This window comes from Necator americanus, chromosome I, assembly GCF_031761385.1.
Source record: "Necator americanus strain Aroian chromosome I, whole genome shotgun sequence".
Classification (NCBI taxonomy): domain Eukaryota; kingdom Metazoa; phylum Nematoda; class Chromadorea; order Rhabditida; family Ancylostomatidae; genus Necator; species Necator americanus.
In genome coordinates this window covers 4283696-4307766 of record NC_087371.1, presented here as the reverse complement: position 1 = coordinate 4307766, position 24071 = coordinate 4283696, and the positions used below count along the sequence as shown (strand labels likewise).

Genomic DNA, 24071 nt, shown 5'->3' with positions numbered 1-24071 from the left:
CAACATCCGCTTCATCGAAAATATTTGCAGTGAAGATGAAAAAATTACAAGATTCTGACGAGGAAAGGAGTCAACAGTGAATTCTTAACGCGATGCTTCAAAAGTCAGGTGGTTCCGAAGAAATACGAAGACAAAACATCGATGACTTTAGCAGTGGCAACAAAACTGGAAAGTCAGCAGTTCATCGAAATGGGAGTTTAGCTGGGGAGGAAAAAAATCCTCCTATGGAACATTGTAGACCAATCGAAGCTATTTAACGAGCAAGCATGTTTTGAAATTACGATGACACAGCTGTCTATTTACGTATATGACGTGGCAACTACAGTATCCATGGAGGATGATATCGCTTTAGAACGGATTTTGTGGAGGAAAATTCTCACAACAACTAACGAGCTTGAAATTGGCAGAAATTCAGCATTTTTGGCACACGAGCAGTACTTTTATTCAAAATAAACTCACCTTTTATCCTGCATAATTCTACTATGGGGAATTTCATAAACTGTGGAATGTTTGAAGAATGCAACGTTCCCGACGACAATAATTTAACAAATTTTGAATTCCCATGGACCAGGAAAAAAACCAGAAAATCTGGTATTATAATGGCGTGTTATAATGGCTAATTTGCTAGGATTAGAGGAATGTGTGCTTGAAAAAACGATGAAATTTCGCAGCAAACGTTCCGTAATTCGACGAAAATTGCTGTCGTTTTCTGGGCACAATTTAAGCGTACAAAGCGATATGATTTGAGCCGATTTTTGTCCGCTATTATCGCTAATTGAACGAGGAGAGCTTCTGGCCTATTCCGCCAACCTCGTAGTATGTCGCGGTTGTCGCGAAATGGGTCGATTACTTCGACATGTTGCGGTTGTACTACCTGCCGTATTCCTATACCTCATTTTAAGGGTAGGTGCTGCAGTATATCTCGTAGCTTGTGAATTTGTTCCGCTTCTGTACTAGGCGAGCTTATCCGGAACAAGATCCGTAACTCCGATATTAACGGATTCTTCGTACGCAAAAATTTACATTTACCAGGAAATCATTCATGTTTCCCTATGATGCAGTGGATAGCAACAAATGTCGCAGGTGCAACATTTGTTGCTGTCAGTTTCGTTGTCGCTGGTGAAGTCTCTCCATTTCGAATAAGTAAGCAACAATAAGAATAGTATTTACCTACGAGTTCATCTACCAGTAAAACCATAAAATTTTAATAAGATAGAATTCTTTTTTCAATTCTTTTTTTTTCAAAATTGGTCATATTGGAAGTTTTTTTTTAAACAGGAAATGTAGCAGCAGCAGCGGGATCAATAGATATGAAAACATGCAATTTAGTCACTTTCACCAACACTCAAATGCGTATAGTGGATATTTAACCGGTTTCTTGGATCGTTTGGTTATTTCGCTATTACTGCCGCAAAGCTATGGTCAAGTGGTGTCTGAATCCAACTCTGACCCCAACGGCGAGTCGCTTGTGGCCTGGTTAGCCCATGCCCATCCAATCTACGGTCTAATAGTGTCGTATAGGCGCTCACATACGAAATGAGAAATTCAACGAGTATTATCTTCTTGTGGCTGGTAGTGATAACACAATTATTTCACCGCCAATGATAGGATTTTAGCCAAAGGGAACTGTTACGCGAGGGTATAATTTCGCAGACATCTACGATAGATTCTGCCGAAGCATACACGGATGACAAGTTTTTGATCGGGCTATAATAGTGTCAACTTGAAGGAGATGAGTATTCCAGACCAATTCTTTCAAAGTAAAAAGAAAAAAAAAAACTTTCTGCCTTCTCTGATCCCTTCCGTTGTTGTTTTTCTTCATCGATCGCTTTTCGTTGTCCTTTTCATTGTCTCGTGCCGTCAAAAGCGCTTAAATATGAGAATTAAAAAAGTCAACAAAGATAACAGCAAAAGCAATGATTACTGTGAGACAAATACAAAGTTAAAGGCATCCACGAATCTGAGGTGGTACGGATTTCAGGTGGAGTATTCTTATACGGGATAGTAGATTATGGAGAGGGTGGTGATTCCGTCCATTTCTTTCTAATTGTCGTAAAAAAAAATACGGTCCGGAAGATGCGGCGCGTGCACAGCATTGGCGCGCTCCAATCGAACTCCTTGTAGAAAATAGCGCGCCGAAACGCTCGAAGCCGTATCTTCCAGGCCGTTTTTTTACGGCAGTTAGGAAGACATGGAAGGGATCATCCTTCTTTCCAAAATCTGCTATTCCGTATACGAATGCTCCACCTGAAATCAATACCACCTCAGATTCGTGGGGTGATGCCTTTGAGCAGTAAATCAACTCATGGAAGCACAAGTGTAGTAAGGGAAGGCCGTGGAAGTTCGCGCTCACTGGGATGCTTCGAAAAAACATGGTTACTACAGCAAAAATAACATTTTCTCCACAGTGGTTTCAAAAATTATCCAAGAACAAAACCATAGAGTAGAAAAAACATACTGGAAATGAAATTTTTACCCCGTAGTTGGTATTCGATGAGTGCAGCAAAAGCAGCAACAGTAATGAAACATTTGGCTTGCAAGAGATTCATTGGGAACAGCAAGGCATAGCTAATGAGACATTTTTGTCAGCAGAGCACATTTTTTAGTGACCTGTACATTCAGATGATAATAATTTGGCATCAAGATATCGTAACAGTTAACGTGTTTCCGCGTTATTACTGCATAATAATTGCTATCAGAGGTTTTTTGAACTCTTCAGAAACGATCAATGCGAGAAATTTATTCAAAAAATGAAAGTTGTTTTGGTAAGCCTTCGTTGAATTTGAAACGGCAGCGTCTAGGAAACCGAATCAGTCGAAGTTTCGGCTGCACAGTCATACCGTGTAGTCTGTGGCCATAGAATGAAACACGATAATATAACATAAACTGGCACACTTCCCGTTATCGGCGCTTTGAATCACCCGCTTTTCGTTCACATCCCTGACGACGTTGACACCACACACACGCACGCACTCTTGCTCCAGAAAGAATGACGCCATCCATAGAAAGTTCCTAGATTCTGCGTGCCATCTGTACCGCAAGTATTCTGAGACATTGCTGCCCACATTAGCACAATACCTATCGACAAGCCTCGCTAGTCGCGGTCTCCTATTATATGCAATATATCTATTATTGTGCCAGCGAGTGTAAGCAGAACTAAAGGACATTTACAGTAGACCCAGCCTCCACAGCCCTCCTGCTGGCACATAACACTGGCTAATATCACAGTGTTTGCCTATTTTGGTGGTTGTGGTGGTGGTGGTGTTGGCGGTGGTATTGAGAGTGGTGACGGTGCTGCTGCTGCAGTTGTGAGCTGTTCAGCACCGCGCATCGATTCGTTCGCTGATCCTCCGGTCTAATCCGCTGAATTACGGCACTTAAAGCGATAACTATTCATACACTGACTATCCGCTGTAATAACAATAGTATTACGGCCGTACACGACTCTCCAGCGATATTACTGTGTTACTGTTGTGATGAAGCCGAGCACTAGTAAAAGAAAATCCGTAGCCGCACTTACGAACAAGGAACGACGACATATGTGTAGGTTTTTAGTAAGACACAACAGTTCTTTATTCTCTTTTATTCTCTTTGAACGAGTTTTCCAATGCCTGTTGGAAATTTTGCGTTTCGGACGGTACAAGCGCTTATCAGTCTTCTGGGGTGTGTGGTTTTCAAGGTGTTCGGATGATAATGCAAATTTATGAGTTGTATCTATTGATCCATAGATTATAGGGCCGAACATAACTAAAAACTACTAATATCAATATGCTTCAACGAATTTATCGAAATGACAAATGAAAATAATAGGGGTTGAAAATGTTCTCTTTTTTTCTTCCAATTTTTTCTTTTCGTTTTTCTTTATTTCTAGTGAGGCATGCATACGCAATAGAGAGATTCGATTCACTTCGATTTGTTTCATAAGAAATCTCGCTTCTGTTCAAAATTTGTCTGTTCCTAGAAAAATTCTCTGAGAATGCATTTATCATTATTTATCGTGACGTAAGAGATTGCTAACCATTGTGATTTGTGTATTTGCGCGTGACTTTCGACGCTTTGTCTGTATTTCCATGCTTTTTACACCTTCCATATCCTGGACGCCTACAAGTTGCTGTGGCAGAAGAGTATAATTTTGGTCATAAGATTTCAGCCAGAATTTTATGAGAGTACAGCTTCTAATTTTTGATCTGTGCTGGTTCATCACTCGTTTTCTCCCGTTGTTTTCTTTTCCTTTTCTGAAATACGAGTCCTTCTGATTAAAAGCACGAAATCACGAGATTTTCGATGTTGGAGGCTATGCACGAGTAGGCGAGTAGCACGAAATAGGCTTCAGTTAAGGAATATTTGAGGAATTACTCTCACTCTCTCAGAATATTGAAAAATGCAAAACATAGATAGATAGTAGTCCTGTGTGTGTGTTTTTTTTCTCCCTAACGATGTGACTTATTACGGGTGACAGAACGCAATGTTTCTACGATTGTGCAGCTGGACAGTCCTCTTGCTTATTCGGCTTATGTTAGTTGGATCATGGGCGTTGATCCACAAGGGAGTTGCCTACGTGCTATCGTGTAATAAGTTGCATCGTTGGGGAGACGAGATCACACAAGGCTGTTCCACATACACCTTTTCACCCCTTTCTCAGGATTTCTAAAGGGATTCGAGAGACCACGCCCACATTCGTAAACTCAGTCCCCGTCCTTATCTATTCCTGGAGGGATCATAACATCGTAAAATTCCGTGATATGCGGTCTTTAGGCAAACATAGGCTCACTGCTCGCTTCCAGAAGACTTATATGATGTTCCATGCATAGGGTAGAAAGTAGATTCGAGAGTTCTACTGCAGTTCGTAATCGTTGAGGTATTGGAACGCATGTTGGGTTCTACAATGACTTTCGAAGGTTTATATCCTCCCAAACAAGATTGGTACCAGTTTGTCGACCCTGAAGGCATGAAAGGTTTGGTTGGCTGGTTGGCACTGGGGGCAGCTTGGAACCATCGAACGTGCGGCTACAGCGGACGTCTTATCGACTGCGCCCGGTATTCAGAAGAGATACTACACCCGGTATTCAGAAGAGATAGCTTACCGGAAGTCTGAAGCTTGCCATAGCTGTGCTATGATTGGTCGTCTTTTATTGGCTGTCGTGAACAGTTGAGCTATGACAGGACTAAAACCCATGATGTCGTCAGATTCCTGCCAAATTCTCATCCACGCATTTCGTCTCGAACTGTGATCGGCAAACAGGAATTGTTTGCTTCTACCTTCACCAAAAAGAAAAGTTTGCGAGTTTAGGAACAAGGTGCTACCGTAACCGTTTCCACGAAAAAAGGATTAAGTACTTCGCTACATTGTTTTGTTTTGGAAATGACTTGATGATTCGGTAATTGCGCCCATTTCAACTGCATCCTTGAGTTCTTTGCATAACGCGCATGTGCAACCATCGTTCCGGCAATCAAAATCATAATGCCGAAGGTCCTATGACGAAGAAAAATCGAGGACTACTCGGCGCCGCAGTAGCCTTCGGAGGCAATGGAGATGATTATATGCCGAGATTCAATCAGCCACGAAATCTGCATAGGCTGCGAGACGTTATTGAAGCTGGTCGGTATCATCGGAACCTGCAAGTTTCTGGAAGCCGACCAAAACCGGTGAGCAGCGGTATGACATACATGATTATTGTCTGCGAATAAAGCGGATACAAAATTATGACGGCTGTTATAGACAAATTTTTATTGGTGTCTTAGAATGGGAATTTTCTCAACTTGTAATTTCCAGGAACAATTTTTTCTGATTCAACATTATTATTTTCTTATTTTATTCAACATTTTTTTATTGCTTCCGTTCTTGGTTATGGAGAATGTTTCAAAGAGGTGTCCTCTTTGCCAAATTTGTGTTTGGCAACTGGTTGCTTTTCTTCAAATAATGTATGTTAATATGTACTTAGGAAATTCAATAAAGCGCGAATTTTTGGACGAAACTGATCGAATGATGATGGATTATGTGAGAAAAATGCGTATTGATCCGATAGATTTGGTTTTCCGCTCTTTCCGCTCAGAGCAGAGCAGGGAATTAGCGGGCAGTAGGAAGTGCTACAGCCTCAGTGCTCCAATATAAATAACGTTAGCATGGCTATTCCCAAGTATTATGAATTTTGTAGTAGTTCTCCTTGAGAATCGCTGGATCCCTAACAAAAGTCGTAAGGTTAATAACGCTCATGATTTTCCAACGTTCGTTTCATCGTTTTATAGAGCAAATTGCGCATGGATAACTTTTACGTATCAGCGAGTTTGTACGAAGAAAATCGGCTGAAGAAATGGTTGTTATTTGAAGAGAGGTCAACGATGGTCCTTGATATATGCGTAGAGATTTACGCGACGCTGGGTTTTTTTCCCCTCTGAAAAGTGTGAAAACAAGCGTTTTTTTTTTTGCTCGATGCAAACATTTAGACACTAAAACTCTGCGTCTATGACGATTATTTGCGGATCGGCTACGGTATTTTGTTGGCACGGCATAGTTGGAGTTTTGCAGTTCAGGCAGTTAGATCCATTCATCGATTCAAATCATGTGAACGTCAATCGGAGGCTTTTCAAGTGTTGGAATTGTATTCATAATTTTTAACGATGCAGCGCAGACTACCAGAGAAATTCTCTGCGTCTCTGCCACATGGAATTGCGAAATAGTAGTTGGAAAACACCCAATTACTCGTTTGGTAATACTTGTGTAGTTGAAATTGAAAATTAAGTGTAAACGCACAGAATTCTGTTCTTCTGCGAGCCCATAACTTGTAATTTGCACCAATGGGAACGGTACTACCGCAGGAGTTGAAAATCGTGCTGTTTTTTTTTTAAAGAAAAGGACAAGTTTTCCAGTAGTGTTTCAACAATGAGAATAAATCCTTTTGTGGATCCCACTCCTCTACGTTTCTACAGGTAGAAAGGTGGGAGCAGACCACCAGACAGTATTCTTCTGCTTCTCTACTTATTTTCTGTCGTAGATCACTGTAAGACGCTCAAACAAAGAATAAATAGATATTAAAGTAATTTCGACGAAGTTTTTGAAATGAAGTTATTGAAATGGTGCACTAAACAGTTGAAATCGTGGTAGTTCGGTACTACCGCAGTACTGGTTAGAGTAGAATATCAACAAAAATCCATTGTGCTCGCTGAGAACGGCTACAGCAGCGACGTCAGTGGGATCTCCTAGCTCCATTAATTATTAAGGAATCACGAAGAGGTTAGAGGAACTGTTAGTTAGTGCAAAAACACGCTATGCGCTATTTAAAGATGTTTTTTTTTTCGTCTCATTTTGTGAAACTGAGAGAAAACGAAAAATTTTGAGGTTTCAAAGCTTTCCCGCTTTTTGTAGCATCGAATAATGGAGGCTTATCAGTTCCTCTTAAAGGGACGTTATTCCCCCTACATAGTGTCATGAAACATTATCGCAGCCGCAAAGTCATATTTCCGGCTTATTCCACATTTATATTCTAAGCGCACCATGAGAAAAGGCCATTTCAATGCTGCCACAATCCACAAAAATGTACAAGCGAAAGCAGCTGTTCAGGTCGCGAAGTGGTGAAGTTACGGGTTTTTCTTTTCTCGATTTTTATTATTATTATTATCTGTTATTGTAGCTATTATATTTTCAGACGTATAAATGAATTCATATTTGAATTTCAGCGGCGGTCGCCTCGGGAATTGGTGGACCATCGTCACCAACACGTAAAACATCGTGGTCGGCGCTTATCGAAGGACCAAATCGAAGGTACTCGATCGCACAGTTGGTCTTCGGGAATTCGACACTTGTCAGGGGGAATTCCGGACAACTTCGGGATTATTGGCCAGACGACGATCTCGATAGTATTGGATCAGCCGGTAAGCCTCTTCCTCTTTTTGTGGTACTTTTTCTGACGATGTTTAAAACATGGGTGACCAATCTTTGACATTCTGTTTTTTTTTTCTTTGATAATTTTTGTTGTTTTTTGTAAATGGGTCCGGGGGAAATAGGTGGCACAATGGGGAATTGTGAACATTTTTGGAAGCTTGCTTCAAGTGTGCACTTGTCGTTTGGGGTACTTTTGAAAACTGGTTCCGTTAACCAGTTTACACCAATGCACAATGAAATGTTTGATTTTTAGCGAAAAAAAAACTGGAATAATTGTTCTGTCACGATTAGCTGTTTTCTTCGAATAGGAGAATTTGCAAAGCAGTTTTTTTTTCTAATTGGGTGCTTTTTTTCTCGTCTTCGTCACACTTTTTTATTTCTGGATCAAAATTCTCTATCATTCTCGAGAAAAATATTTTCCTCTTTTCCCGACGGATTTCGCGACGTTCGCCAGAGTACCATGAAGTTAAGGAGATTGGTTGTATCTGGATAGTAATTACCAAATAATCCCCACCGAGTTGCAAAATATCTGGAATATCCTTTGCGATCCGTTTAAAAATTTATATTTAGCCTTATAGATCTTTTTTTCTACGTGAAACTTTCAAACTATTTGTTCCTATCGATTAGATGATATTTCAAATTTTGTTTATTGATTCCAGTGAAAACCGGGCCAAATTTTCACTCATGTTGAGGTAAATTTTTGCGACCACACTGAAAAACTACTCTTTTAGACAAATGGTACGATTTTTGATGTGCTTTTTCGAGAGAATCCACCTCTCCTTACCCATTATTTGCATCACATACTTAGATCGACTTATGGAAGAGAATGAAGAAATGAGTGATGTGTTCAGCTGCCCTAGGTTGACAACCTTCACCCAAGTTGTTTTCACTTCGAGAACTGGTTAGCAACAATAGTACAAGTGGTTGACATTTCAACTAAGTTTATCTTGCTTACTTAACAAACTCTTCGCTGTTGGTTAAGCACACAACCATATTATTCAGGAGAGTCGGAGTTTTGTAGAAGTACAAATAACTGGATCAATTCCCTTTTTTTAATCGTTGACAGGTGCAACAATGAAGAACTTTTAGTTTTTTTTTCCGCGCAAAGCAAAATTATTTTGTTGCTATCAAACAGCGGGTCCAGTAACGCAGTTAACATCAAAGATGCGATAGTCGGACGCGGTGTTCCAACCTCCACTTTCGCACGGTCGGCGAAAGGACCCCTTTCACATTTGGACGGGTTTCGATGGGACCTCCTTCACTTTTGGATGGTTGGACCTCCTTCACTTTTGGATTGTTGGCGAAGGGACCCCTTTCACATTTGGATGGTTTTCGATGGGACCTCCTTTACTTTTGAATGGATGGCGAAGGGATACTCACATCATTTGAGCTGCACCCCATGAGCTAGACCCCCTTCACCAGAGCAGTGCCCGGCTCCTCTCTATCGCCCCAATGATTATTATGGGAAGTTAAGGAGAAAATTCGAGAAAATCGATTGAAAATTGATCGGCAGTTTGAAGAAGTGGACGATCAGAAGAAGCATTAGGTTGTTTTCACTGTAGATAGATACGTATTAACCCGAACATATACGAAATTTGCAACAAAACATCGGAATCACCGCAGGAATAGCTCGGTTTTTTAAAGTTTTACTAGTATTCAGCAAGATTACGGAAATAGAACAGAGGCAAGAGGAAATTTATGCTGAAATACAACCACATTTTTAACCTTCCTGGTCTACTTCTTGTTCTACCAATGTCTGCGTTTCCAATCTCTCCGCTCAGAAGCTCTCGGCAGCAAAAGAGCAGCAGAATAAGCCGTTAACTGCGTAAATTTCCTTATTTTCTTTCTTTTTTGTTCGTGATTTATATATATTTGGAGATCGCAACAGAACAATCTAAACGAATATCTCTGAAAAAAAAACATCTAGAACATTGAATCAATAAATCTTAAATTATGTGATTTTCCTCCATATTCTCGTCCATCGATAATCGATAATTAAAGGACAACCTATGCCAGTTGGCAAAATGTTGCAGCTGTAGCCGTCTCGAGGAACTTTTTGACGCAAATATTACAATGCGAACTGGAAGAACACCCTAGGCTATTGCTCGGTTTGTGGCATCGTCGTAAAGGCGACGTTCAGCTGCAAATTCTTTTTTTTTGCGTGAGAAATCAATACAAATTCTTCTTTTTTTGCGTGAGAAATCAATAACGCACAATGTCTCACGAAGTATTTCCAATCTCATCCCGCAAAGATATTTCAGCACTTTTTTGGCGCGAAGTTCTATTTTCGTGATGGTATAGAATTTCGAGTACGAAAATATCTCAAAAAAAAAGTAAGCGGCGGACTCTTCTTTGATTAGTCCCTCCATCAGCTGCCCAATAACAGAAGGGGGAGGAGTCTACTACAATTTTAAAATTAAAAGCTAAAAGCTAAAAGTGAGCATTTCTCAGCTTTTCGAGCAGTTTTCAGTCATTTTTATCAACAGCTTTATTGCTTCCGTGGTTTCTCGTCGATTGTTTTTGCTATTTGGAATTTGTTTTACAATTTTTTCCTCTTAAAAAACTAAATCTCCTCAAAGCCTTCGTTTCATGTAACTTTTTGGTTGGTAAAGACCATTTTCTTGTATTATACGCGGAAATTCCTTCTCGTTTTCGGCTACCTATTCCGTGACGACTTTTCTCATTTGTTCTTTCACGAACTATCTTGTGATCCTCAACAGCTGTTTTTCTCCTCTTTTTTAAATTTTTAAACGTTCAATTTTTTCCGCCCTCCATGTCCCCCCACATGCTAAAATTTCCGTACGGTGTTCGTACAGATCTGAATATTTATGAACGCGTTTTTGTCGAATGTACGGAATAATAATTTATCGTTGTCGGAATCACAGGGCGCTGCATTGAGGCAGATTCAATTGATTTTTGATGAGTTCGCTCTTCGCCATTTGCATAGCGACAAACGAGCGGAGTGAGTTATCAGTTCTCGTTCGATAACAATCAATAATTGCTGATCATAGCGTGGTGTTTCTTATTCGCTCTGAAATATGGTAAACTTTTCTATTTCCTCAGATGTATGTCTGGACAGATTAGTTGGAGGTTTTGGAGTGGATCACCATTTGCCGATTTGTCCTCCATTTCAGACTCAAGGTGACTGACAAATACCTGCTTGTGGACGAGTTTTCAGCTTAGCCGGTTACCATTAGAATTTCCGAAATTTGATTGGGTATTTCGTGCGTAGTATGGTATTGCATCGCTGTTTGGCCCACCCCGCGGCCGTCCTTGACTCGTTTTTCCCGATCGCCTTCAGGGCAGGTTTTCTTTTATTTGTGGGCCACGGACGTACCTGTTTGTGTATGGATATGTGTACATGTTACTATGGTGCGTCAGCGCCGCTTCATTCTTCATTGATGACGATGACGAATTCGCTGAAAAGGCGTTGTTCCCGTTAGTAGCGTGACTGAATCTGAGTCACTAATAAGCCACGCCCCATCTTGGGGTGAATTAGAGTGCATTAATGTCCTTAAAGGACGAGAGTTCTCGTGCTCACATAAAATCCAGGAAAATCCCTAGCATCACCTAGTGGCGGATCAACGTCTTCATCTCCTGCATCTTTTTTTTCTTTCCAGCATCTAAGGGAAGTAGATGAAACAGGAATTTTCATCTTATGAGGGAAGGCGAGCTGAAAATATTACTACAAGATAAATAAAAGGAAAACCGCATGTCTTCTAAGACTTTGGTAATGAATTATATTTTATATATATATTTTACATATATCTTCTTTATATTATATTTTATTATAGTTTATATTTGTATTTTATTTATTATTTTTAACTTGTGTTGGACCTATTTGATTCAATTTTGTTTAAAAGATTCATATAATAGCATATAAGCGCTAAGCCTACATGTACATATCGATATCTTTTTAATTTATCGCTTGTGATCCTGGTCAAAAGAATCTATAATTTGTCTGATCGATGGTCGAAGGTGATTGGATTATTTTCTGACGACGTTACTGCTTTGGTTATTTTTGTAGTTGAAAAAAAAAATAAGAATCTCAAGAAAAAACGGTGTGAAGATCCTTCTGGGTAACCTAATCGATAGCTTTAGATGCTGATACTTTAAATTTCAAAGCACACCACCGGCCTGAAGGCAAACAAAATCTCCAAGCTGAAAAAAGCAAGTTTTTATAGATGTTTTTCGTGAGAAGAAATTTGAAATCCACACAAAAAAAAAGAAAAACTCGCCGCCAAGGCTAAAAAATCTAAAAAATTTCTGGTTATACTGCACAAAATGTTAGCATTGGAGCTCATTCAAGAAACGGAGTCGTTTAAATATCCGTTATTAAAAAATCTACGAAAATATTGGTGTTGCTCAAATTAGAGTCGATAATCTTCAGCTGTTTTTCTTATATGTACGTAAGCGCAATGTATAGGTATTGATCGTCAGCGTGATGAAGTATTTTGTGATCGTTCACTTCTTTGTTGATTAGGTAAATGGATTCCTTTGCTGCTGATCAACGCCTAGCTATAAGCAATAGGTATCCATTACACTCATGGATCCACGAAAAAAAAAACTTATGCAACCAATCAACCATAGTCTAAAGAGCAAATATCTGGAAACAGTTGCAGGTTGAAAAAAAAGGTCCGAAGAAAAGCGAAATGGAACAATGATTTATTTATTTATTTAGGCGCCAAACCTCTGAAATGTACAGCGCTTTTGCGTTATCCGGAAAAATATTGTTTGCCGCCTGCACAAAGAAAAAATGTACTTAAACTGCTAGTCCGCCTCACGGAAAAAAATCTGCAGTTGAACAGTCGTGCAAACTTGTGGAAGAGTTCCCTCGTAGACAGTTCCCTCAATTCCATGTGTCTTATTAAAGTTAAGGACGAATCACGGTACATTTGTTGGTTCTAGGCAACAGGTAATCCAATTAAACCAGGGAAGAAAACTCGTCCCTCTAAGCCTGGATAGCCAGAAAATCATTTTGCTTCCTCTTAAACCTTCTTTACAGGTTTTTCCCTCTCTAATTTCGCACGAACGAAGGTCGTTAAGTCGTTCGAATTTTTTTCTTCACTCCATCCTCGCGTAGAGAAAAACTTGCCTGCTGCAATTTTTTCTCATTACTAGACAGCTGCATCTTAGGTTTTTTTTTTCGTGGCGAGGGCTCAAATTTTCTCTTAGATTTTAAAGCGTCGCTGGAAATTTCTGCTGTTTGACTAACGTGAACAAGCAAAAAAACGTGATAGGTTTTGAACGAGGACTGGTTTTTGTCATAGGTTTGCAACGTAAATTGACGAAAATTACTTGTTTGAGGGAGACGAGGTGTTGGCGTGAGGGATAGCCGACGAGGTGGTAGCCGAAGGTTGAGGACCGGTTATCGGAGGAGGGTCTGCGGTCTCGCTTTGTGCTGGGAAGGTCAGATTTAGAGTTCTGACTTTAGGAATGTTACTTCCAGATGAAAAAGGGAGTTAAGCCTAGTAAAAATTAGATATTTTGCTTGTGAATATTGCATCTACTCGATAGCAACCATTAGGATCATTACATGTAGATCCCATAGCTGCTCCTTGATGGTTTTCTTACGATTATGTATGGTTTTCTTACCGAATTCATCATTTACGTACTGTACTGAAAAATTCCGGTTGAAAATCACTGATTCGAACCTTCCAAGTCCCCGTAAACGATGAGGGTTACTAGCTTTTGAGAGGTTAAGCCAGGTGAACATCTGGAAATTCTTCTTAAAGCTTTTTTCCATGTATACTGTAATAGGTTTCCCTAGCCTGACGATTAGAGAAAGTGAAGGGGAGACAGAGAGCTGTCCAAGGCCATGCCTGAACATTATCTTCATTACGGATGACTTCACAACATTAGTCGAGGCGAAACAAGTAAGAAATACTTGAAATATTTTTTTTTCAATAGATGACATGGAATTCGGTCTATATAACAGTGAGGTTTCGATTCGAACTTTTTTCTTTTTTTTTATTTCAGAAGATTTCCATAAAACCAATGAAAAAAGAGTTGTTTTTGAATGTTTGACGCTTGAGGTCATAAACACAGCTTCTGTCCTTACGACTAAATACTTTCACGACACGACTTTTTTAAGTATCTTTTTTATATCTTGCGCTTTTGACAGGAGTTTGGAACTACTACGATTATCCTCGATTATTAAAAGCTTCTAGAATTACTGCAGGTGTTTTCCTCGAGAAATCCTGACCACGTTGACGTGGAACAAAGCGAAATTGATTTGTATTGGTTTTAAGTTCCTTTCGACGGTTTCTTATAATAGTACCGAGTGGTACTTGGGCTATCAATGGTGATCCATAATTGTTTTTGATCCGCTCGTTTCGATTTTTTAAAATTTTTATTGGACTTCATCCAAGCCCGAAAATCTTCCGACAACCTACATGTTTTCAAGCCAAAAAATCGCTACTATAGGGGTTCAACCAGAAAGCTCATAAATTAGAGCAAGTGCCCATCTTCGAACATGCTGTGGAGGTGACTACAAAGACGTACCGACTGAGATCGTTATTCACGAAAACGTGACCTCTAAGTGACTTTCGGGATCATTGTTTACCAACTCTCAACGAAAGCACACTTTAAATGCACATTTCGAAAAGTCTCCGTCACCGTCGTCGCCGCCGCCGCCAACTTCCCCTCTTCGGCTACAAATCGATTCGTATAAATTTGTTTGATAAGCCTAGTTCTCTCATTTATGGACTAAGGTCATCCAAATATGCACTCCTAACTCACACATACATACACACACACGCCCCACCCCTTCGTAACCAGATGTTTTATGCGCGGCGGCGGCGTCGGCATCTCTACCTGCTGCCGAACGCAGCGACGGCCGGCGGGAGCACCTCCCACTCGACGGCGATCACCGCCCGCCGCAGACCTATTGCTCGTCGTCGTGTCGGTGTCGCGTCTGTGGTGTACCAGGTGTGCTAATAAAACTGTGAAGTGCAATCGCAATTTGGAACAAGTTTTATCGTCAAGACGTCATCGTACTACATCACTTTGCAGTTCCAACTTGCACACAGACAACACAATCATCGGCTTCTGAACTGACATCACCTGCGAACCTCACTACCTCCTCACAAATCGCCGACACTCTCTGACCACAGATTCACTTATTCTCTGACGTAGTGTCGGATCAACGGATAATCTTTTTCCATAGTCAATCTCATTCATATGCCCGTCACCTTGAAGGGAAGAGGAAACGCTTCTCAACACCAACCCATATTCATCTCCCTCGCTGATATTTACACAAACGTTTTGTTGTCTGTTTGTGCGCTCTGCAATATCGCGTATAATTCCGTGTATTATTGAATCAGGACGGACGAAACGCTTATTTCTGTGTGCTTTTGTATGTCTGTGTGTGCCTGCGTTTTTATTGTTCACTGTTGTGAATCGAATTATACGTACACATCACATACCGTACGCATTGATTCACGGAGACTTTAATTCGGAGACGACTTTTTTTATCGTCGTAACATCCAGATAACTGTATCTGGACATCAGAAGTGACGCTACCGATCACGATACGCTGAATATCGCAGGAAAAGCGACACCGAAAGAGTTGGCGAAGCAGTGAAGGCGGAAGGAACACGGAGGGTGCGATTTCCGAGCTTTTGAAGGGTTTTCTTCGAATCCTGGACGTAGAGCTCCGTGCAAGCTTCTTTCCCATCATTTTTTCTCCATAAGCTTCGAAGTTTTTCTGATCATAGATTTCCAACAACGTCTGTGTTTACTGCTTCTGGAAGAACATTGTCGAGAGGTCATCCAAAAAAGGCCAGAAACCCTCAAAACCCTCTTACTCCTCGTTTTGCATTCGCCTCCGAAGAAACCAATCAATCATTGACAAGCAGAAGTTACCAAACCTGGCGCAAAGCCCAATTTGCTTGTCGAATTACGCAAAGAACGCAATTGAAGCGGAACATTGGATCTGGATCGTGGCCCTATTAGGAAGGAAGTGTCTGGTGAAACTGGTCCACGAAGAGCAAGAAGAGCTGCGAAAAATCGAAGAAAACGCATAGTTTCCAGTGAATTCATCGGATTCTGTTCTAGTATTGCGGCTCGTTTCCGTTCCTATCAAATAACACTATCAAAATGTCAGCGACAATCGCAAAGCGTATGACGCTGCGATTACGTACGAGATCTACCAGTCGACATCGTTCTTTTTCTTGTATGACGCCCACGCACGTCAGCTTTGATTTACCGTCACCACCACGAACCCCATCGAATGGTAGGATTTTGTACTTTCTGGGATTTTTCGTAAAAATAACGCATAAGCATGCGTTAGCAGCTCCATTTGCCATAAGAGCAGCCATTAGGATGCGTGAAACGATGAATGGCTGGGAAATCACGGCAGCCGACAGTCTTCTAAGAATAACTATGGGAACTATAATGCCATTCATCGGTATAAGCCGAGATTAGCCAGACGGACAGAGTGTGATGTCGATATCGTCATAACAACGCAATTTGTCCGAAAATTTTGAGAAGAAAGACCATACTATTTGTATTAAATTATTACTAATATGATTTTAAAAAGTTGTAAAATTGATTAGAATTTTGTTGGAATTGTTTATGGTCTGGATTACCTCTTTAATCCAAGGCATCGTTTCATTTCTCAACGGGTCATGCTTGTCGAGCGTAGTTTCCCACTAGGGAATACCTCTTTGAAAAAAGCTAGGTAGAAAAATACTAAAGTTTACCGTCACTGGATCTCTTTGTAGTCATTTTAGGTCATGAGAGATCTTTTGCCCTTTTTTCATTATCAAAAAAAAACGTTTTAGAAAAAAAAAGCTGACAAAGTGCTCTAGAAACGATAAATGATGGTAATCTGGAAGTAGCATTGCCCCAGACGCTTGAAAAGAATACGAAATCAATTATCCAGTGCATTTTTCAGGGACCAGTTCACGTTGAAACAGTAAATTTCGGGATTCTCATGGTACATAATCAGCACTTTTTTTTTCTAGATGAAAAGACTTATTTTTTTGTAATTTTCAGTGATGATGATGAAAATTGGTTTATCATAAAAAAAAACATCAAAAGTGTCTTTCCAAATGTAAATTTTATGTGATACACAGGTCCTCTGTAAAATCAGTGATATCTTTCCGATAATCGATAACTGCAGTATGAATTGCGTAAGCGGATGACAACAGAGTATGAACGGATGAATTAGCTAAGGAATTATCAAGACATTGCTTTGAAGAGATGTCAATAAGGATATTCGAAAAAAAAATTGGCGGGTTTTTGAATGGTGTTTACATGGGTTTTGTAGTAGTAGGAGAGAGTTTTTATTTGAATTTATAATTCTTCTTTCAGAATCCGATTATTTACCAGCTGACAATTCATCGAGACGTTGCGTTAGTGCGCCGACGCATGAACTACTAACACGTCCTGCAAATCCGCCTAAAACTGGTTAGTTTCGGATTTGAACGTTTCTTTTTTCTTCTCACCTAATCTTCTTTCATTTTTATTTCATTCATTTCTCGTTACTTCGAAATCAATTTGCTCGAATTTTTATACATGACTCCTTTACATTTGACTTTTAAGTTTTTATTTCCGTTGTTTACTTCATTATTTATTTATTTATGCGAACTTTCCACTACAAAACTAGGGAAGGTTGCAGTGGACGCTACATTCACTCTCGTATGCAATATATACGTATTGATTCCGTCATATTTCAGCTCCCCTTTGTATGGGCCGTGCGATGCGAGTGGTTGTAGTCGGCGGGAGACGTGTCGGTAAGACGGCAATACTTAGACAAGTGGCATGTTTCGAGGATATTACATCCAAGGTGGACGAGTTTTCTCGTTTTGTTTTAACCTGTAAAAGCGGACATTTGTTTGTGTAACAAGTATGTGATTAGTCGCTGATCTGGGTACTGTAGGTGATTGATTATAGGGGTTTATAGCAATCAATCATTTAAGATAGAACGGATTGAATATTTTTCGATCTGACTGCGTTATCAGCTGGTTTATAATTTTACCTGTTACTTTCTAGAACCAGTAAATTGCGATATATGTCGATTAAAGAGGCCGAATCCCACATATATGTGAATGCCTCCTAATGGAGGGAAGCATTTTTGCCCATTGAGATCTCAACGGTTGCTTTGTGAGGTCAACGTTGAAACTTTTCAAGTGAAATTGGGTGGAACGGATGGTTTTCTTTTGTCGTGAGTCATTTAGTTCTACTCAATTATCCTGAAGGCAACCAACTTCGCAAAAAAAACACTGTTGATCGCCTTTGAAAACTGTTTTTTTGTGAGGCAGACGACTGAATTGTTAACTTTTAAAAATCTTTCACAAAAAACTGAAACTTGTCCTCATGGCTTTCCATGAACGCTCACTTTTTCACTGAACGAAAAGCAAACAATTTTAATGCTTCAATGGCAAACATCCCATACCTTTACGGTAGAATTATTGCCAATGATGATTCAATTGTTATAACATATCGAAAAAAGCGAGAACTGGTCCCTAGCCGAGTATGCTGTTTGTCCATTAGTTCGTTTCTCGCGATTGGTTGAGATAGTAACGGTTCATAGAATGCAACCAGCAACTATTTAGTGTTGGGAAAGAACCGACTGAAATAGAGCGGCAGTGACGACTCGCTGTCAGCAATAGGGGATTTAATCCAGATATGATAGAATATAATCGAGGACCTTTTTTCGTTTAAATATTTTTATATAGATAAAGTTCTCCACCAGAACCTGTAAGAAAAGAATATTTGTTGAAACCCATAGTTAGATATTCTATAGTATTTATTTGACGAAAAACTCGTTCTTTTTTTTCAGAAGTACGAACCAACGATCGATGACACGTATCAAGTCCTCCTGGAGGAGGGGGATCGACCGCGGGAGATATTAATTTTCCATGATACAGGCGGTCTCGCAGATGGTGGTCCACCCGAATTGAAAAGGCCATATTTACAAGTGAGCGGGTTGTTTTGTGAAATCCTGAAATTTTCTTGAAATCTGATTAGCTTGCAACCTCAAGGATGGAGTAACTCGTACAATTTTTTAAAATTATCATTCTATGACATATTTTGACCTATCTTCTATTTGTATAGGGGACAGTGGTCGAAAGACACCTGTTCTTGGATAGTTGGGTTTTTGAGAATTTAAAGGTTTTGACCATAAAGTAGGGATATTTTTGAAATAGAAAAGATAATTGTTGAGTTGTAGCCCCTAGGAATCATTTGCTATCCCCGACGCCCGTAATCACCAATTTGAACATATTGAACTTTAGTTATTTTAGACCTTCGATGTAATGATACAGTAATCGTACATCGACTCACAAATTAGTTGTGAGTCGATGAACGACTCAGAATTTTCGCTGCAATTTATGAGGTACCGGTTTTGCCGATAAAATCTGCAGAGATATATCGTAAAATGTGTTTGCTCTTGGAAAAAAAAACAAATGAAGACTTCCTTCGAATTTTTTTATTCACCGTTATGCAATAGGTTTAGGAAAAATCAATAATCGATTGTTTCCAGGTAGCCGACGCGTTTGTGTTAGTGTATTCTGTGGCAGATCATGAATCATTTAATAGAATAGATCTATTGAAGAAATTTATCGAGAAACAATTTGGAAAAGATCGAAAGGAGGTGAGGGACTTGGTTCTTTAGTTGATATTTCTTCATTTTATTCTTATTTCTCTTTCCTTTGTTTGGTATCGATTTTTTTCCTTTCTTTGTACTTTTTCGGCTTTTTTTTTGCACCCTTTCTATCCAGTAGAACTCACTTTCCGATCCTGTTCCGAGAATGAATTGTTCAATTTCTTCTGTGTCATAGTGTAGGAACCGTAATTATGAGTAATTCATTTCTGTAACTGTTCCCATTGGGAAACGTTTGATTGAATTGAAAGGTGCCATAGAAGGTGAAATTTCGTAATTGTGCGCGGAAATTCGATATGGCAGATATGAATCGGAAACTAGGGGATCGTTGGCCCATTGTAACCTCGGAACTGCGGTGATTTAGGATTGCAGCATGTGTTTATGGTCACAATTCTGGACTTTGTATATTTGGGGTTTGGACGAGTTCACTTGCATGAGACGAGTTCATCGAGTCCATTTTGAATAGGTTGCGATAAAATGGAGAACTTTTTATTGAAAAAATTGGCAATTTCGTGAAAAAACGTGAACAACTGTTATTTACCCTCAAATATACCACATTTAGTGTAAACTTTTGGGTTAAATGTCCTCAAAGAATTTTTCTTTCCTCGTAATTTCGAAATTACCTCGCCTTTGTCGAATATTGTGTTGAAAAATACGTAAAAATTAGACTTATTTACAAACCTTAATGGCTTCTTTTTTCTGTGGATGAACGGTTGCCAATTAACCATCAGAATTCATAGAAAGATGAAGAAAAGAAAATTGGTGACTAGATAATATTATATTCATAAACTATCAAGTGTAGATTTTTTTGCCTAATAATGCTCTTTTGTCATTTTTTGTGAAAATTACGGATGTTTTCTTTCTAAAAAAAAAGGAACTCGAAATAGCAGCAATGCAAGGAGATAGTACTCTATGTTTCCCGCACACAGAGGAGTCGTTTGCACAAATTTTTCTGGCAAAATCGGTGCTAGAAAATTTTGCCATCAATCCAGATTGAACACTGTGAGGGACCATCAACGCTCTACGATGAAATAGTATTAAAACCCTTCATAATTTCTGTTCAAAGATGTTATTCTTCTTCGTTTATAATTTTATCTCTGTTTTGGGATTAATCGGCAAAACAACGAAACGATGTGAAACAATGTATGCCGTATAAAAGAAAATTCGTAAATAGATAATATCATATCCATAAACTATCAAGTGTAGAAAGAATTTTTTACTTTTGAATGCTCTTTTGTCATTGTTTATAACAATTATAGATGATTTTTTTTTCTTAGAAAAAAGGATTTCAAAGTGGTGGCACAGCAGTCGCAGAAAACAATGTGTCTTTAATTTTGTGGAGATTAAATTATAATTAGAAGATTAAATTTAAGTTCAAAGAATCAGAGGATCCAAGGTGTTAAGAATCATGTGAAAACATACGAGAGATTTTTATTCCGCATAGAACTTTCCGTTCAAGTCAGGGAGTCCGCAGAAATCCTTGAGTATTTGGATTTCGGTACGAGTTCTACCGAGGATAAATGATGCAGAACGTGTTATTACGTCTTAATAATTCTGCCTATAAGTAGTCTGTAGTTTGTCTTCTCTTTTCATTTTCATGTCCTTGGTTTTCCTTCATCTTGATCATTTTTCCATTTTTTTTTCTGAAGGGGCACCTTGATCATTTTTCGTTTTTTTTTTCTAGAGGAGGTTGAAACATAAAATGAGATATTTTTGCCTTCTGTTTTGCATTTTCAAGAGAAAAAAAACCACACGATAATTTAGGTGCCGATTGTGGCGCTGGGAAATATGCGAGATTTGGCGCATCGAAAAGTCGACAGTGACTTTGCATATAGTTGGGCGGCTCGAGAACGAGGTATATTCGTTTCGTATTTTTAATTCTTTTCTAATTCGTTTACTAAATTCTATTCCTTTTTTACTTTATTCATGCGCCTTACAAGGGCCTTTCCTAAGAATATTTTGTAACGAAGATCTGATCATTTTATTCACTACAATACCAATAGCACTTGTTTACTAATAATATTATATTTATTAATAATAATTATAGTGTTTACTGCTTATTTATGAATGTTTTTATTCACTTATGTTCGATGTTTATTAATCGGATCTCGCTAGCTCGCTTTTGGGTTGGTACTCTTATGCGGGGAAAAACCGGTTGTTTGAACAGTTGTTATGCATTCTTTAAATAAGATTTACCAGCATAATGCAAGATACCGTAATCCTTGGCTATTATCCAGCACGAAAGAATAATTCGTACGATAGCCTTTATAGCCTGAGACATCGTGATTCAATTAGTTGTCAGGAAAGTTTACGATATCGTTGCATTTTCGTAGATAATTCCTCATTAAATCTAGCTTATATTCATTTGCGTCGCCCTAAAAAGTAATTTTATTTACTCACATCGCATGTTTATTACGCACCGGTGCCAGTTTCAATGTTGTGCTTTTCGAATCGAAATTGGTCGTGCTAATTTGCTGCGATGAACTTGTTTTGGGCACCGTTTTATAGCCACTTCAAGGGTGTTTTGATGCGCTTATTGTTGGAATGGAAACAAAAACATAGAAATTGTTGCTTCCAGCCACGGGAACGTTCGCTTCTTTTACAGTGGAACGAGGATTTGGAGCCAATATCCGGATATAATTGCTAAAAATTCGCAAAACAAAAATCGTACTGGAGATGGCAAGGCTATTAGGTTTTTTTCTGTCGTCTGGAGCGTTCCAGGAAGAAAGTTAGCATTTGTTCTCTAACTACCATGGAGAGAAGTTAGGAGGTTTATTGTCTTTTGTCCTCAAACAAAGTTTACAACGCTATTAGCCGAACAAGTTCTCGAATACACGTGTGACTGTAATGAATCAGAATTCGTTCGTTTCGGGTACGGATGAATGGGATGCGTATCAAATTTGATAACAGCCGAATTCTTTGGAACATTTTTTAAAAATTTTTTATTTATATGCTAAGCTAGCAGCTCAGGTTGTTTTAGGGGTGCAGGTGATTGAGTTTCATGAAATTTGATAATAGCCGGATTCTTTATTTTTTCCTTTGATTTTTAGAAGATTTTTCTAAAATGATACATGTAGTACAAGTAATTAACTCAACTTTATCTTGGAATTCAATAAAGAATTCCAGAAGGATTTTCTCTTACCGAACTTTTTGAATTCAATTCTAGTAAAGTATTAAAACGTTATTTTCAAATAAAGATTCATGAAAATGTTGGATGCCTTGTGATTTATGTCTAAGAATACGGATTTTTTTGGACATGATGACTATTCATGGTTTTGTGGTAAAGTGGTAAAGCGCGTGCATTTGACGCTAATAGCCGAACAGAATACTTTGCTGAATTTCTTATTGATGGGCCATGGTTAGTTTAAAGCGACGAAATCTCTCGTGATTTTCACTAGAATTCGCTCTCAAACGAGTATATTTTCTCGTGTTTTAAGCCAACTTTTTTTGCGTTGTATTCTCATCGTCAACTTCATCGAATTTTAAATTACCGCTTTTTTTAATAGTCGTCATCAGCGCTTGACGTTCTTGACAAAATACTGTACTCACTTAGGCGGTTGATTTTACGGAATATGGAATCATTCCGCTGTGTTTAGTAATTTTGACTCATTCTGAATTTTTGTTATAATCACGTTTGTGGTTTTTTTTTTCCAAATGGATATTTCTAGAGCTCTGTAGCCTGAACTCGCTTCCTTCAAAAAGTTCCTTCTGAATGCAGAAAAATCGTAGTTAGTACCTTGTGGATGTCCAGGCAATTTAAAAATTAGGCGAAAATGTTCCCAACTAAATCTCCAAATCGGTTTTCTGACCAAACATTTTGTTGAAGTACAGTACATAAGTATAAAAAGTTTAAAGTTAAAGTTTCTGGCCCCAATCACATGAACTTGGAATCCTCCACGTTCACTTCGAATCAGAATCGTTTGAGGTCTGGCGAACGTGTTTGCCTAAACAATGACTTGTCCGATGTGAAGTACAGTGTTTTCAGACAAGTTGGTACCTATTTTCGCCGGAGGGAAAAAATAAAAAATCAATCTATGTTATGTCAAAGTCAGAAATAAAAAGAAAAAAAATTACAAAAAATAAGTATTTTTTAGATAAAAATAAAAAGTCAGTCTATCTCTTATCTTATCTACCTTAATCTTACGTCAATTTGACTTTAAATATACAACCAGGGACCTTTTCTCGTACTAAGTAGTGAACTATTTGCGCTTCTGAAATCATACCGTTACTTTACTCAGTTTATAAATACGAGTATATGACTTTTTATTAATTCGACGCGAAAATGACCTTCCAGTTCATATGAGTTTTTTTTTTCAGTGAAACTGTATGAGGTTTCTGCCAAGGATCGAAACACGTTGGTGGATTTTGTGCAATACTTGGGACAACGACATTTCCATCCTATAAGTAGGTTATTTTTCCCATTTTTGTTACATTTTTTGTTATATCATTAAATTGTTAGCGTGATATTTATTATGTGCGTCTCCGCTTTTCAGAGGAATCGAAATTTTCATTGTCGAAAAAGTTGAAGTCGGAAAAGACAAATGTTGCCATACCGTTGGATTTCTAAGAGGATTTCTCTTC

General features: G+C 38.8%; 1 protein-coding gene across 2 annotated transcripts; it reads left to right on the top strand.

The window, feature by feature from the left end:
- Window positions 1–837: 837 nt before the first annotated feature.
- RB195_004433 (uncharacterized protein) lies at window positions 838–24057 on the top strand (the record flags this gene model as incomplete). Of its 2 annotated transcripts, XM_064182277.1 has the most annotated exons (12): window positions 838–903; window positions 1062–1143; window positions 3229–3308; window positions 3453–3543; window positions 7675–7869; window positions 17198–17293; window positions 17563–17672; window positions 18669–18806; window positions 19371–19481; window positions 21255–21345; window positions 23808–23894; window positions 23984–24057. In XM_064182277.1, 12 exons carry the CDS (start codon window positions 838–840, stop codon window positions 24055–24057), a joined length of 1221 nt encoding a protein of 406 aa, XP_064033544.1. The 2 variants fall into 2 exon arrangements, with proteins under 2 accessions (XP_064033544.1, XP_064033545.1); XM_064182278.1 differs by lacking the exons at window positions 838–903; window positions 1062–1143; window positions 3229–3308; window positions 3453–3543 and adding an exon at window positions 5428–5656.
- Between the last annotated feature and the right edge of the window lie 14 nt (window positions 24058–24071).